The 13,677-nt window shown below is 38.4% G+C and overlaps 2 protein-coding genes across 3 annotated transcripts in view; both read right to left on the bottom strand.

Moving 5' to 3' along the window:
* Positions 1 to 2,381: 2,381 nt before the first annotated feature.
* pdcd4b (programmed cell death 4b) lies at positions 2,382 to 8,701 on the bottom strand. Of its 2 annotated transcripts, XM_008317437.3 has the most exons (12): positions 8,551 to 8,701; positions 8,030 to 8,127; positions 7,006 to 7,317; positions 6,414 to 6,508; positions 5,920 to 6,033; positions 5,614 to 5,835; positions 4,634 to 4,731; positions 3,899 to 4,013; positions 3,611 to 3,718; positions 3,178 to 3,288; positions 2,924 to 3,063; positions 2,382 to 2,840 (listed from the first exon to the last, which is right to left on the bottom strand). In XM_008317437.3, the coding sequence occupies exons 2-12, from the start codon at positions 8,070 to 8,072 to the stop codon at positions 2,789 to 2,791; spliced, it is 1,410 nt and encodes a 469-aa protein (XP_008315659.1). In that variant the 5' UTR covers positions 8,073 to 8,127; positions 8,551 to 8,701; the 3' UTR covers positions 2,382 to 2,788. The 2 variants fall into 2 exon arrangements, with proteins under 2 accessions (XP_008315659.1, XP_024914021.1); XM_025058253.1 differs by lacking the exon at positions 8,030 to 8,127 and having other exon boundaries at positions 8,551 to 8,690.
* Positions 8,702 to 10,599: 1,898 nt separating this feature from the next.
* Positions 10,600 to 13,677, bottom strand: part of rbm20 (RNA binding motif protein 20) — a 34,640-nt gene continuing 31,562 nt past the window's right edge. The window contains exons 12-18 of the mRNA XM_025058732.1: positions 13,647 to 13,677; positions 12,864 to 13,569; positions 12,703 to 12,789; positions 12,041 to 12,605; positions 11,851 to 11,916; positions 11,233 to 11,354; positions 10,600 to 10,815 (exon numbers count right to left, since the gene is read on the bottom strand). The exon at positions 13,647 to 13,677 is cut by the window's right edge and continues 32 nt beyond it. Coding sequence (XP_024914500.1) covers positions 10,747 to 10,815; positions 11,233 to 11,354; positions 11,851 to 11,916; positions 12,041 to 12,605; positions 12,703 to 12,789; positions 12,864 to 13,569; positions 13,647 to 13,677 — 1,646 coding nt within the window. The 3' untranslated portion in view covers positions 10,600 to 10,746. The remainder of the gene's footprint in view (positions 10,816 to 11,232; positions 11,355 to 11,850; positions 11,917 to 12,040; positions 12,606 to 12,702; positions 12,790 to 12,863; positions 13,570 to 13,646) is intronic.

The raw sequence follows: 13,677 nt of genomic DNA, 5'->3' as shown, positions 1-13,677 counted from the left end.
ACAGACATGATTCGGATTGCACACTTTTGTCTGACATGATTACACTTCAATTTCTTATTACACATAGTCATGATTAACATTCAAATAAAATTATGATGTTCTGCACTGTCTGCACTGTAAGTGGACAAAATAATGTCTTAATATGATTCACATATGTAAATATGTGATGTTTTTGTTTGCCCTAAAAAGACATTTTAGAGGTATTTATGGAGATATTACCTTAACGTAAGTTATTTTACGTTGTATGCAACAATATTTTACAAAACCAACAAAAGCCACCAAAGTCGAAATAAAGGCCACATTTTGAACCAATCTATTTGGCAGAAAAAAAACAAAACAAACAAAAAACAAACAAACAATTATGTGCACTAAACGAGAGAGTGTTTTGTAAAACTGGACAAAACCACTGAATGCAAAATTAAATGTTACATACCGCCTTGTCCAGAAGCTAACTGAATATTAAAACCTATTCGAGAAACAACAAAAACAAACAAAAAGGCATAGGATCTCCGTCAAAGAGCCACAGTCACAGCCTTGTTTAATAAAGGGTTTTCTAAAAAAGTTTATTTCTGTGCAGTTTGTGACCTAAGTAAGAAACCGATATTTATATATGTTGAGGGGAGATCAACTAGTAAGTGACGTCAGGTGTAGTCGTGTTTTACTCGTATCTGCATGTAGATGTCACTAAAACACTCTGAAGAAAGACGTGTCACGTGACTTACGTTGGCTTGACAACCTTCTAACCGCTGTTATCCTCTCCAGAAGCTTAAGGTAGTTTTTTAACTCGGTATTTTAACATAGATTTGTGTTTTGACGTGATCACGCATATCAGCTAAACAAATTCTATATAAAGCTAATTTTTATATTCCACAGTAGCTACCCAACTCTCTAAAATAAAGATATCGTTAGGCAGGGTCTAAGACGCTAACGACGTTAGCGTGCTAAAATGGTTAACATCAATAGGATTGTGACAGGGTATTCTCCTAACGATTTTAATTGATAATAATTCACGGGCAGTATGTACACTTATTAATTACGTAACGTGGTTTTGACCTTGATAGTGAAAGAACCTATATTTCGAACCCACTGAAGTATGGTACAGCATGGGTATTTTAGAGTTATTGAATCTTTTGTATTATACAGTATCACCTACACCATCATTTTGTGTTTTTTGTGTGATCTTCATTATCTTCTTCGGTGTTACTGCATTGTATGGAAAGTAATTAGAAAAATACTTCTAATAGTATGTCTATTTGCATTTTAACAGCATGCGTTATTGTATTTTTATTCAAAGCAAGAGATTTTAACAGCGTTTGTATACGTTGTAGCTTCATTTAGGCTGCTTTGGTGCAACTTCTTAAGATTTTATCATTAAAAGCTTGGTGGCGTTTGTCAAACAGACCAAACCAATATTAGCTGAAAAAACAACTAATTTACAACTATGTCCTGTGTAACAACAGTGAATTGATTTGACCATCCGTTCTTTGCAGACATTAGTTACAATTATATTAAATATGATTTGAATATTTTCTTTTGATAGGGCCTTGGGAGACACAATGCCAGAAGTCAAGACCATATTCAAAGAAGTTCTGCCTAAACAAGGTTTGTACTGAAGGTTTCACTTAAAATAACACATTTTAAGTGAAAATGTATAGATTGTAAAATACAAATACTTGCAACATCTGCTTGTGTACATCTGCTTTTTACAGTGACCTGCACAGTGTACTATTAAAAGATCACAATGTTTGATTTAAAGAGAGTTTTACAAATAAAAGATACAAATTATTTAATTTCTTTATTTAAATCTTAAAGACACATCTTGGGTTTGTACTTCTGGCAGTTGTATTCTCAAAATGGCAGAAGGCTATCATTTAGCATGTCTTTCTCTATAACCACAATAGTTGTCCATTCCCCCCCCCCTGCAGGACAACTTTCTATGGAAGATGTCTCTACAATGGTTTTGTGCAAACCAAAGTTGCTCCCACTCAAATCAGTCACCCTTGAGAAACTGGAGAAGATGCAGATAGAGGCCCAAGAGGCGGTCAGACAGCAGGAACTGGCAATGAAGGAACAATCCCAGTAGAGGATCGACGTGAGGATGAGCAACAGCAGAGCAGTGTGGTGGAAGTGGACTAAAGTAAATGTATTTTGCAAAGGGCTACAAAGATGAAAGTGAGGTTAAATGGTACGGAAACTTTTACAGCAATTAGCTTTTGTAATGTATTACATTTCATTTTTGCTCAGCAAATTAGGCAGCTGCTCTCTTGTTGAGCAAATGTAGATAAGAAAAAAAATAAAAATAATCAGTTATGCTGCAAAACGTGGTCTTCAGCACATGAACTCTAAAATAAAAGACAGAAAACACAGCTAGTCCAGAGAGCTAGCTTAAAAAACAGTGTTTTATTATTATTTTTATTGTGTTTATTTTTATATAGTTGAATATAAAGCTGTCAAATCGACTTGTCATCTCTGTACAAACACTGCTTTTTATAAACGACAAAAGGAGTGGCAGTGAAACCAGGAAAATACTGTACAAAACAAATGACTGATGCTAAGAGGTGTGGCACTTGAAGGGTTAGCTTATGAAAATGTATTGAAACACCTTTCAGAAGGTGATCGGTCAAAATTGAAAGTGCAGAGTTTTTCTTTTTTTTTTTTGCCTACCTCAATTGTACATTCTTTCAACTGTTGAAATGGGAAAAATGTACACCACAATTTTGAAAAACACACAAGTAAAAAATTAGCTTTATAATTTTCTTCACTTCTGACGTAAAGGATCTTGAGTGTCTTACAGTTTGACAAGCCCACCGTCTCCTTCACTGACAAATCTCTTCCGGCCACTGATGAGCAAGAGTGGGAGAATGAGAACATTAGAAAAAAATACAAAATACTTTTTAAAGACAGCTAGAAGGTGTGCACTCACCGACATGGACAAACATCTCGTAACTTTACGTCAATTATTCCTCTGCTAAGGCTTTGGTCAACAAACTGCTCCAGGAGGAAGTATGCACGTGGGACATCTATGTTGATTTCAGCGATGTCCATATAAACTCTCATATACCCCTACAAAAGAATATATGTAGTAAACACAAGATAGCATAATCACAAATGATTTTTTTTTTACATGGAGATAGTTTTGTGCATAAAATCCAGTACAAACACCGGGTCGTGCCTTACCCTCCTCATTTGATCCACAGTGATAACTGAAGATGCAGAGATCGACTTAAGAAGCTGCAGAACCATGTTGAATGTTTTATCTCCTTTGGACTCCAAAGCCATCACAATGGCCTGCGAAAAATACCAGCAACATTTAGAGCCACTGTATGCATTAGTACTACAATAAATCACTAACTTCTGTGCCTTCTGTGTTAACACCAGATGTGCTTTCCCTGGGTGGCACTAAGTATGTGGTTCCCCTGGGAATCAAACCCAGGACTCTCTGCTTGCAAGGCAGATGTGTTAACAGCTACACTGTGGAACCACATAAACAACAGCACATCAACACTATAAATATTCTAAATAGAGCAAAATTCAGGTAATGGGAAATGATTTCACTCATTCGTTCTATGCTGTATGCTAATGATGCTAACTAACTGAAGCCAATTATTACCTTATAAACAAACTCGTGATGAAAGTGCGGCACCTCCAGATCCTTCAGGCATCTTTCAGCTTCTTTACAGTCTCCAGACACGATGTACTCCTTCAGCAATAAGCTCATCTGGAAAAACAATAAGAGGTCAACCGAAATAGTAGTTAATACTTCACGTTATTTTTCTGTGAAAAAGCTTCTACATCAGATAGTGGAGGTTAGATTTTAACAAAGGAGACACTTCACAATTATTTTTTGCATCTCGTGTAATTCATACATTTGCCCTGTGAAAGACAGATTTGAATTAACCTCTTTAATGAGCTGCATGACAGGTCTCTGGCCTCCACCTGTCCCCCACTGGTTGTCAATGCGTAGACCACCCAGACTCATCTTCAGCAGCACTGCTGCCCGATCCAGTGCCGCTCTAGAAAACGAAACCTTGGAACATTAATGAATCAAAGAAACAACAACACATTTAACTTGGAAATTAATTAATTCCAGCAAAGTATTGTGGAATCTTACAACAAAGTGTATTCAGTTCTTTATATTGTGACTGGTAAATTTGTTTTTTATATCAATATACCTGCTTTAACTATGGAGTCCTGAAATGACTCCTCAACATTCTTAAAAATGAGATCTCACAAAAACATTTATGATATTGTATGGTATACTGTATAGATATTTTCTTTCATTGTTCCTCTTTTTAAATGTGGTTGCATATTTTAAAATAAAATACACTTCTGACGTATAAAAATCGGGGTTGAAATCCACAACCTTTTTTTCCAGGGCTATCATCCCCATCTTAGAAGGGAAAAAAAGTTTTTAAATGTCCTTGGGCTAATCAAGTGACACACAGGTATGACACGTTGAGAGGTTTTTGTACAAAAGCACAGAAAAACATTGAGGTACTGCAGTAGTCACCTTGACACAAAGCACTGGACAGAAAAGGATAATTGAGAGGTAACACTGCTCATCTCTGCTGTTGACGTTCTCTAAAGATAGTAGTATGAAGCAGCTGTGATCTCATGAGCTTTAATCACATACCTTGCATATTCACAGTCAACTCTGCCTTTGTAACCTTCAATATAACCCTCCGACAATATTTGGTCGCTTACAGCTCGTGCAATGAATTGACCAACCAACTGGAAAAAAAGTAAAAAAAAAAGTGAATAACTCCAAACAAATAATAAAAGGATTTTTTTCTTAACAAAAATTATTAATATTTTACAACATCATCATTTTAACTTTGCCTTTCTTATCCCAATCCTCCAGTTGGTGGAGTCAAATCAGGGACCCAGATGACCTTCAGAAACCTATACATACAATTTGATGAAGGCAACAGTGTTGATACGATTAGCTCATCTTAGCTTAGTTCATCTTAGTTGAGACTAGGTTACATTTTTTCAACTTTACTGATAATTTATTTTTCTCCCAACCATTCAACACTGTCACACTCAAAATTATTTTTTAATCTTTTGTTTTTACCCTCTACTAAACACAGAATAATATAAATGGTGACAAGGCAGCTGCGTTGCACAGCTTTATTTTGAGGTTTTTCAACCCCCAAAATTGCACAGTTTAAATCAGATTAAGCTGTTTTTATTTCCCAAAACTTTAATGAAAACCTGTTAAAATTATTAAAGTTTTAATATCACTCAATCAACTAAAGAGAGAACATTTGAGACTAACTAATTTCAGTTCATAGACAGGGCAAAGAAGGAGTTTGTGAAAAAGAGCCCCAGAAGTTTACAAAAACAAAAGGAAATCTCCCATTCACAAAAACTGGCTGCAGAAGTGTTCAAACTTTAATGAAGGATATGTGAAGAAAGTTTGAAAAATAATGATTTTTATGTATTTAATAGTAAAATGCTTTTGCTAAATTTAGCGATTATAGCTTAACTTGATTAGCCGTAACTAATCCTGATTAATTTTGATCGTGATTAATTATGATTATGTCTTTAACATCTATTGCTTTAGAAACAGTTAAAGTCAAGACCACAATATAGCAGTACTCATGCACTAACCTGCGGGGCCCCAGGTGTGTCCAGGACCAAATCTGGCAGCTCCCTGAGAAGTTTGTCAAAAGAGTTTTCTAGGTCACTGTGTGACAGAACAGGACCACATAAGTCAGACAGCAGCCTGGACGTCAGCTCCCGTTGGCTGGCTTTGGCCTCCAGGGCCAGGGACACAGCCAGCGAGGGCACCTCACTCCTCATGGTTCCTAGATTCAGCCCTTTCAGCAACTCCTGTATTAGTAGAGATAGGGTCAATTACAAAAAAACACACACACAAAAAAAACTGTTCACAGTGCTCCTTCATGAAACACTTACAGTTACTTCGTTTGTATCTCCATGTTCAAAGTACTCTTGCACTATGGGGGTGACGGTCTTCTCAAAGTCTCTCTCATTCAAGGGGGGGACCACAGTCTCATACACACAGTTTTCCTGAGAAAAAAACAACATAATATTTAGAGTAGGGAATCCAATACTCAGACTTGATATCGGCCCAACGTTGGTAAAAGTTTCAGGATCAAAATCAGAAAAAAAAAAAGAAACTTTAGCCCGTCTGATTCCTAAGCCTTAATTCTAGTCTTTATTGTCATTGTAATTGTCGGGGAGCAGTGTGTGGGGATGGTGCCTTGCTTGACCCAAGTCTGCTTCCTTAACCACTAAGCCACCACTGCCCCCTAAAGCTCAACTATACAACCTGCATAAACAAGGACCCAAGATGTTTGATTGCAAATAATTGTAATAAATCGTAGAAAATCATACTATTAATTTCAGTTCCTGACACAAATGACTTCTGTGATCAGTGCGGTCTTTACCTGAGTTTCATCATAGTTGGGATCTTTCTCATCGACCTGTTCTGGCCCATAAACTTCACCAGATCTGCCCCAAACACCTTTGCCTCCAGCCCCACCTGAGAACAAAGATCGGTAACAATATCAACCCCAGTAACAGCCATGCACGTTATTGGGGTTAGAACCACAAAGAGTACACGTTTTGTTTCCGATAACTGAGACAAGAAAAGACAACACAAAGAGTCCTTGAGTTTTGTGGAGTGAGTAATTTAACTGTTTTAGAAACAAAAATTAGAATTTCATAGGTTGCGTATTAACTTGTATTCAGTTTATTTTTGACATGCTTTGCTGTCATGAACTTGTCATGTCAATGTGTCATAAACTACTGCAAGCATAGTAGGAAATGTTAAGTTAAACATTGTACTGCAGGTCCAGTTGATACTGGTTTACCTTTTCTACCTTCTACTATTAACATCTCCAACCTAAGTTGCACAACTGAGTGTGGGTTATCCTGAAACATTTACTTTAGCTTAGCATCAAACTGAAAAATGTTACTAGTGCATTGTCACATTGTTCTTTTTTTGTCCTTTTTAATTACAGTATGTAACATTCCTACCTTTCTTTGGCAGACCTCTGCCTTTGCCCTGTCGGGACTTCCTGTCCAAGAGCTTACTCTTTGGACTGGTGGGAGCTGCTGAAGTTCCCCTGACCATGTCCCCGTTGTCGCTAAGTGAGTCCCCCCTTCCTGAGTCTCTGGAGGAGTTCTTCCGCAGCCTCCGTTTGGCCTTCGCCTTGAGACGTGCCTCATGGATACTGTTGCTCGTTGAGGAAATCCAGTTTCCATTTATCTCTGAGTTTTTGTTGATTGTTGATGACCTGCCGTTGTCTTCGTCACCAGATACAAAAGAGTCACTTAGGTCCTCAGCATCTGGGGGATCGAAGCAAAAGGTCAACGAAAAGATACATACTCAAGAATTCAGGCATACACTTTTCTTCAACTGTTCTTGTCCCAGTGTACAAGTACATAATGGAGGGGTGTCGGCACATTAGCAGCAATTATGGTATGTAGTGTCCTTCAAACGGATTAATGGGATTATGTGATTGAGATTATGAGTTCTCTTAAATAAAACAGCAGTGTACTGCTCACTGCTGTTTTATTTTATCACATATGGAAACTTGTAATGACATGGTTATCACGTGACTGCACACAGGTTCCTGTCTGCACCCCCAATCAAAAGCTACTGATTACCAGGCCAAGCATTTTTTTGCAGGACTTTTATTGGCATTTTATTGGTCTTGTTTAGAAAAAATAGACTTTTCACTAATTGACAAAACTTACTACCAATCTTAAAATGTTTTTGTCAACTACCAAAAAAATAAAAAAAATAATAGCACATCTTAAAATAACGAATACTAAGGACAGTGAAATGTATCTTCACAGTCAAACTAACATGAAAACGAGGAAAACTGAGATCATTGGGTTGTTGACAGGATTTTATTTTGATTTAATGTATGTATGTAGTAATATCAGCCGAGCAGGACATAACCTAAAGGCTGTACAACAAAACAGACAATGACCCACATCCGCAGGAAAAGTCACAGGTACCTACATCTGATTCAGCGGGTGCTGACACACTTACCAACTGGGTTTGCGCTCAGCCAGGCCTCGCAGTCAGCTGCCATGTTTTTACAGTGTCACGGATGTTGTTCACGTGAATAAAAAAGATCCAAACGAAACCTGCGAGCGCGGATAATTGGGATATAGAATTATTAACATGTCTAGACAAGCTGCATCGCAGCCTGCCTCCCCTCCCCCTCATTCATTCATAGTCACAGTTGATAAACAATGGGTTGACGCTGCTTTAGCCACAAAGCTCACTGTCAACTGCGCAGCGACGCCAACTCCAACTGTAACTGCACAACAAACGCATATATTGCACAACTGTATGCTTTAAAATAACCGGGTGACAAGTCGTTCAGAAGTTCCGGCCCACAATTCACTCGACAACAGTCTGACGCAGTTGGTAATAAGTGAAACCCGTTCAGTGTTCGCCGTTCAGCTCTGTGGCCTCGACTGTCAAAGCTCCTAAACACCACACCAGAAACATGCAACTGTCTGGGATTTCCTCTTAATAACTGCGGCCGCAGATGAAACACTGACCTTGTGTTTTGGACTCTTATTCGCGCTGTCCAGGAACAATATTTATGTTTTATTCTCAACCCCCACAGCGCAGGCACGCAGATCTTTGTTTGTCTCCACCGATTGGCTGACAGATGACTGCGACTTTACCACAAAGAACCAATGAAAATGCAACACGGGATTTTCTTCTCACGAATTCAACAAGGTTTGTGGCAGTTTGCTTCCCAGCCGCTGATAAATGTCTGCCCCCTATTGTTCGTATTTTGCAACTACACGATGAGGACTTCATAAATACATTATCTCTAGTCCACGGATAAAAGTGATATATTTATTTATGTGTTCATTTTCAAATGACCTACTAAAACTCACTTAATACATGGAATGATTAAGATGAAGTAGGCATTTAACCCAAACACAATTGTTAAAACCCGCTGTAGTGTTCCCTTTACGCCACTGTTTCTTCAAACTGACGGTGCTAGTTTCCGCCGTGACATAGTTCGTATAAACAGGAAATCAAAGGAAAATTAAGAATAACACTTCCTTACCTTATTATACAAGTAATAAATAGAGCAATATTATAAAGACCACCTTTGTCACTTCTAAAAACTGTGGAGCACCAGGTAAATTACATTTATCTTATAAAACCCAGTGTAACCAGGATCATTATATAAGATATACTAGGTGCTTCTTAACATACATTTTCACGAATAGTGTGATTTCAAAATCAGTTACTGGGTCAATTTTCCTCCTCCCCTGTTCTTTATTGTAGCCTAATGTTCTGCAGATGTATTCTTTAGCCTAGCCAAAATCTGGGAATACACTCTCCTGGGTTGTACACCCTGTTCTATCCAAGTGGTTCTCAAACTCTTTTAAACGAGTTCTACCTCTGAAAATATTTGGCTATCCATGTACCGCCAGTATGGTGACGATTAAATAACGGCATCACTTAGTTCAGTTTCGCTAACTACGAAGAAAACGAAGGTTATTATTATAGTTTATAACACATACATATATATACATTGAGAGAGATAAAAAGGGGGAGCAAGCAAGAAATTAAAGCTGTTTGATAACTGTATTTAATAACTCACAGTCCTAATCAGATTCCCTCACGTACCACAAGAGGGAGCCCAAGTACCATCAGTGGTATATCTTCAGAACTACAGAAGTCTCCTGAATAAGGAGTGAAAAAGTCTTCAAGAAACTTAGGGTTAATTTTAAAACTGCACAGATTTCTTTTCTCACAAGCCTCTGTAAACTAGCGTCATCCGCTGGGGGCGCCCTTACACAACACTTAGAGCATGCGTACATTCCCATGAGCGGAATACTGTTAATTTAATTTTTAAGTCTACACTGTTAATCTACAGTTAGGGGTTAAATGACAGGAGAACAAAAACAATTAAACACTTTATTTAAGTTTTTTAATATTATTTTTTCAAAAAAAAATACATGAAAAAAAAACCAGTACCAAATTTCACAGAATCAACATTCACAGTGTACAAAAGTGTGTGGCTTCATTGTTCTTCTGAAATAAATTACCATAACATCAAGAAATGCTGATAAATACAACACGTGGTCCAGTTAAAGGTATTTCAAAATTTAAGGCATGATCACGTTGGCAGCAATGACTGAAATAAAACTACAAGAGTCAAAAAAATAAATTAATTAAATGTAAATCCTGAGCACTTTGCCATACATCAATGACTGTTAAATATATAATAAGGCTGAGAATCTGTCTCAGCTTTAAACCTGAGTAAAAGTCCCTCCATGGGAATTTCAAGTCATTTTGTAGTTATAAGTTTATATCAATGTATTATAGAGAAATCCTAATTAAAATTAAATTAATAATGAAAACACATTGATAATTAGCAAAGGGTTAAACTAGAGTTGGGCTATGGATGTTCGTCTTCTCACTGATTTTCATAAAAACCCACCCATATCACAAAATATTGCTTTAGTTAACAAAAAATAGAACAATAAAAGGGAAATTAAAATTTACAGCAATACTTAGCATTTGCTGTAGTTTTTTTCTTAAATCTTAATTTTAAGGCTACAAATGTGAGTCTTTTTCTCATTTAAACAGCAAAACTGATAGACATGTTCAAACTTGTTAGTATGATTATGTTGCATCATCGAAGCTGTAGCTGGCCATGTCCAAGTACTGACACATCCAGGACAGATAATTCTTTACTTTCCTGGGGGACACGGGTCAAACTGATGTCACTGAGCAGTCATGGGTTCATAAAAAGCATCTGACAAACTCTGCTCTGCCAGCTGTGACAGATATTTCTGTAAAGGAGACATTTGAAAACAATACAAATAAATAGAAGCAATGACACAGGTGGGCATTCTCATACAAAATGTATTCAGTGTATTTATGATTTCTGAACCAAATTTGCATAACCTTATGGCAGTGGTTCCCAGAGTTGGGGCCATCACTGAGTTATAATTGTACAGTAAGTCCTCTCTTCATTGAGAATTGCTATTTCATTTAGGGACTTAAGTATTTTCAATAAAGTTTAGTGGAAATATGAAGCAACAGCTGTGAATATTCACTATGATCATTTTTAATACAGGTTTAAACAAGCCCATTTATTTTATTTTTTTAAGGCTATGACAAATCGTCACATTATATGTAAAACAGTAATATACTAATTTAAGTTGATAAGACAGTAATGTTAGATTAGCAACAGGACTATGTGGTACCTGCAGATTTTTGTAGTGCACAGCGCTGCGGCAGTGTGTCGTCTTTGCGTTCTCCTCGCTTGTGTAGAACAATCCACACAGTTTGCAGAAGAAGCCCGTCCTTGGTACGATGAACTCCACTCCTGTAAAAAAGCTAACTTTATTAAAATTGTCTGGAGAGAGAAGAAAGGTAGATGGAGATTGGTATTTTTAAAGGTCTAACGTTAACATACGGCAGACATACAGTTCTATTACCATCAGTAACCATCAGTACTGTTCTGTTAAGGTCTAAGCTTCAGGCTTGACACTTACAGGCCATTTGCTTGGCCTTGTCTTTCCAACTTGAATTATAACATAAATAATCCTCTTTGGTTTTTATTTCACTGTTTACAGAAATAGAACAGTGAGTGGCCAACTAAATCCAGTCAATTAGAGTGTTAAGATGAGTGTTAAGCCCCTATTAATGGTATCAATGATACAGTAGGAGTAAGACGGTCCAGTCAAGAACCCTTGAACTTTTAATGTCCTTGACAACGAGACTAAACACAGAACAGTCTGACAGAAAGTATTCAGACAATTTCTTAACGGTGACTGTGAGAACACATATCAATAACAGCATCGAAATGAATGGATTGTTACCCAAAGGGATGCTGTGTTCACTGACAGCTTTGTCTTGTTCACGAGCTGGTGAGGTGGCCATCATCTCTGCAACATATAATGGAAAAGTTAATAAAAAGAAGATGACAACATAAAGAATACTGCTGTAAACAAAGTTTATTTTGCTGTTTGAATTTAGTTGAATTTACTTTAATTAGACAAAGACACGTACCTTTTTTGCCATCCTTATGTTGTAATCCGTTGGTGATTGTTTCTGTGACATGTAGTGTGTCCTGGCTCTTGCTGGTATCTGACATTGTCACGTGAGGCTCTAAAAGATCACTGTTGGGGACTTTGTCCTCTAGACTTGTCTCCTCTAGTGCAGTCTTTATGTCTTGACATGGAGAGTTGCTCGAGTGGTTGAGGCTCTGGTCAGGAGCTTGACTTTGATTGGCCGATTTTTGTTCCTCTGGAACTGTCGCCGGCACGACATTCTCTTTATCGTCTGTGATGTAAGTGTGCTTGCGGTCCATGGATTCTACACACGACTTCTCCTGATTAGTCTTCTTATCAACGTCCTGCTCTGGTGATAGGGGGGGCATTGGTACGTGCTCTTCTACTGCTTCTTTCTCCAACACTGGTTTGGGGCCGGCGGTGTCCTCATCGATCTCAGGAAGGTCTGGTTCAATGATTGAATCGTCTTCTTCACCCACTTCATCTACAGTGACTAGTTCCTCCATATTCTTTGGGTACCAACACTCCTCATCAGTGTCAACGCCACTCTCTGGCTCTTTTTCCTTGGAAAATTAAATAAATGTAGGTATGTGAGTTCAGAGCAACATGTTTATATCCCCTAAGCGTGGGTTCTTTGAATCAGTTTGAAGGGTTACTCACTGTGTCTCTGTCTTTGTGACATTCAGTGGCCTCCTTCGGTGTATCACTTTTCTTAGGTGACACAGTTCTCTCTTTCGTCTGACCAACCTGAGAAAACAACTGGGTTAGTTACCACAGTAAAGTATATATCAAGAGTACTACAGAAGAAAAAAGCTACTCACAGTATTCTTAGCATTGTTTTCTTTGTCGAATTTTTCTGCAGCATGTCTTCTGTTTGACTTCTTGCTCCTGCCCCTGGATGGAGAGCTCTGCCTCTTTTCCTCTGGTGTCCGGCGCAGAGACTCCTCACTCATTTCAACCTCAGAATGCCGTGACCTGCTGTGATATTCTCCACCGTCCCTTCTCCTGAGTTTTGAGTCATGCCTTTGGTATGGGAGTCTGGGCTGCTTGTCTGACTTGTACATTTGTTCTAAAATGTAGAAGTCGTCGTCCATGCTCCTGTAAGAGTTAAAAGACATTCCTTGGGGGCTGCCTCGTGAGTGCCACTCTCGATTTCCCCTCATTGCTTCGCTCCCACCGCTGCTTCCTCCTCGCTCATCTGCAGATCTAGAGCTCATATGATCCAGTTGTTTCTGGTAGGCCTTCCGACGATCAGCTGCTCGTCCGTTGTGTCGGTCATCCTCTATGCTTCCCCCATTTCTCCTTGGGTCATCTCTCTCTCGCTCATCCTCACCTCTTCTTAACTGTGGTGACCAATCCCACATCCCCCGGCTGCAGACAATACCGGGATTACTTCTCTCCAAATTCCTGCAGGCTCCCCCCTGTGGGCTTTGACCTGAGTTGCATGGTGTAACACTGGGGCTGTGCGAATGCGGACTCAGGGAGCGGCCGATGGGGCTGCGGGAGCGTGTTCTCTCTGGTAGGTAGCTACAGGGAGATAAAAGATTTGAATAGACAAAAGTTGAAAGTCCTTCTGATAATCAAAAACTAAAAGTGTCACTCACTGATCCAGTTCTTGCATCTCATCTCTTTCCC

Source organism: Cynoglossus semilaevis, chromosome 9 (assembly GCF_000523025.1).
Source record: "Cynoglossus semilaevis isolate Cse_v1.0 chromosome 9, Cse_v1.0, whole genome shotgun sequence".
NCBI classification, from domain to species: Eukaryota; Metazoa; Chordata; class Actinopteri; order Pleuronectiformes; family Cynoglossidae; genus Cynoglossus; species Cynoglossus semilaevis.
This window is presented reverse-complemented; position numbering and strand designations above follow the sequence as displayed.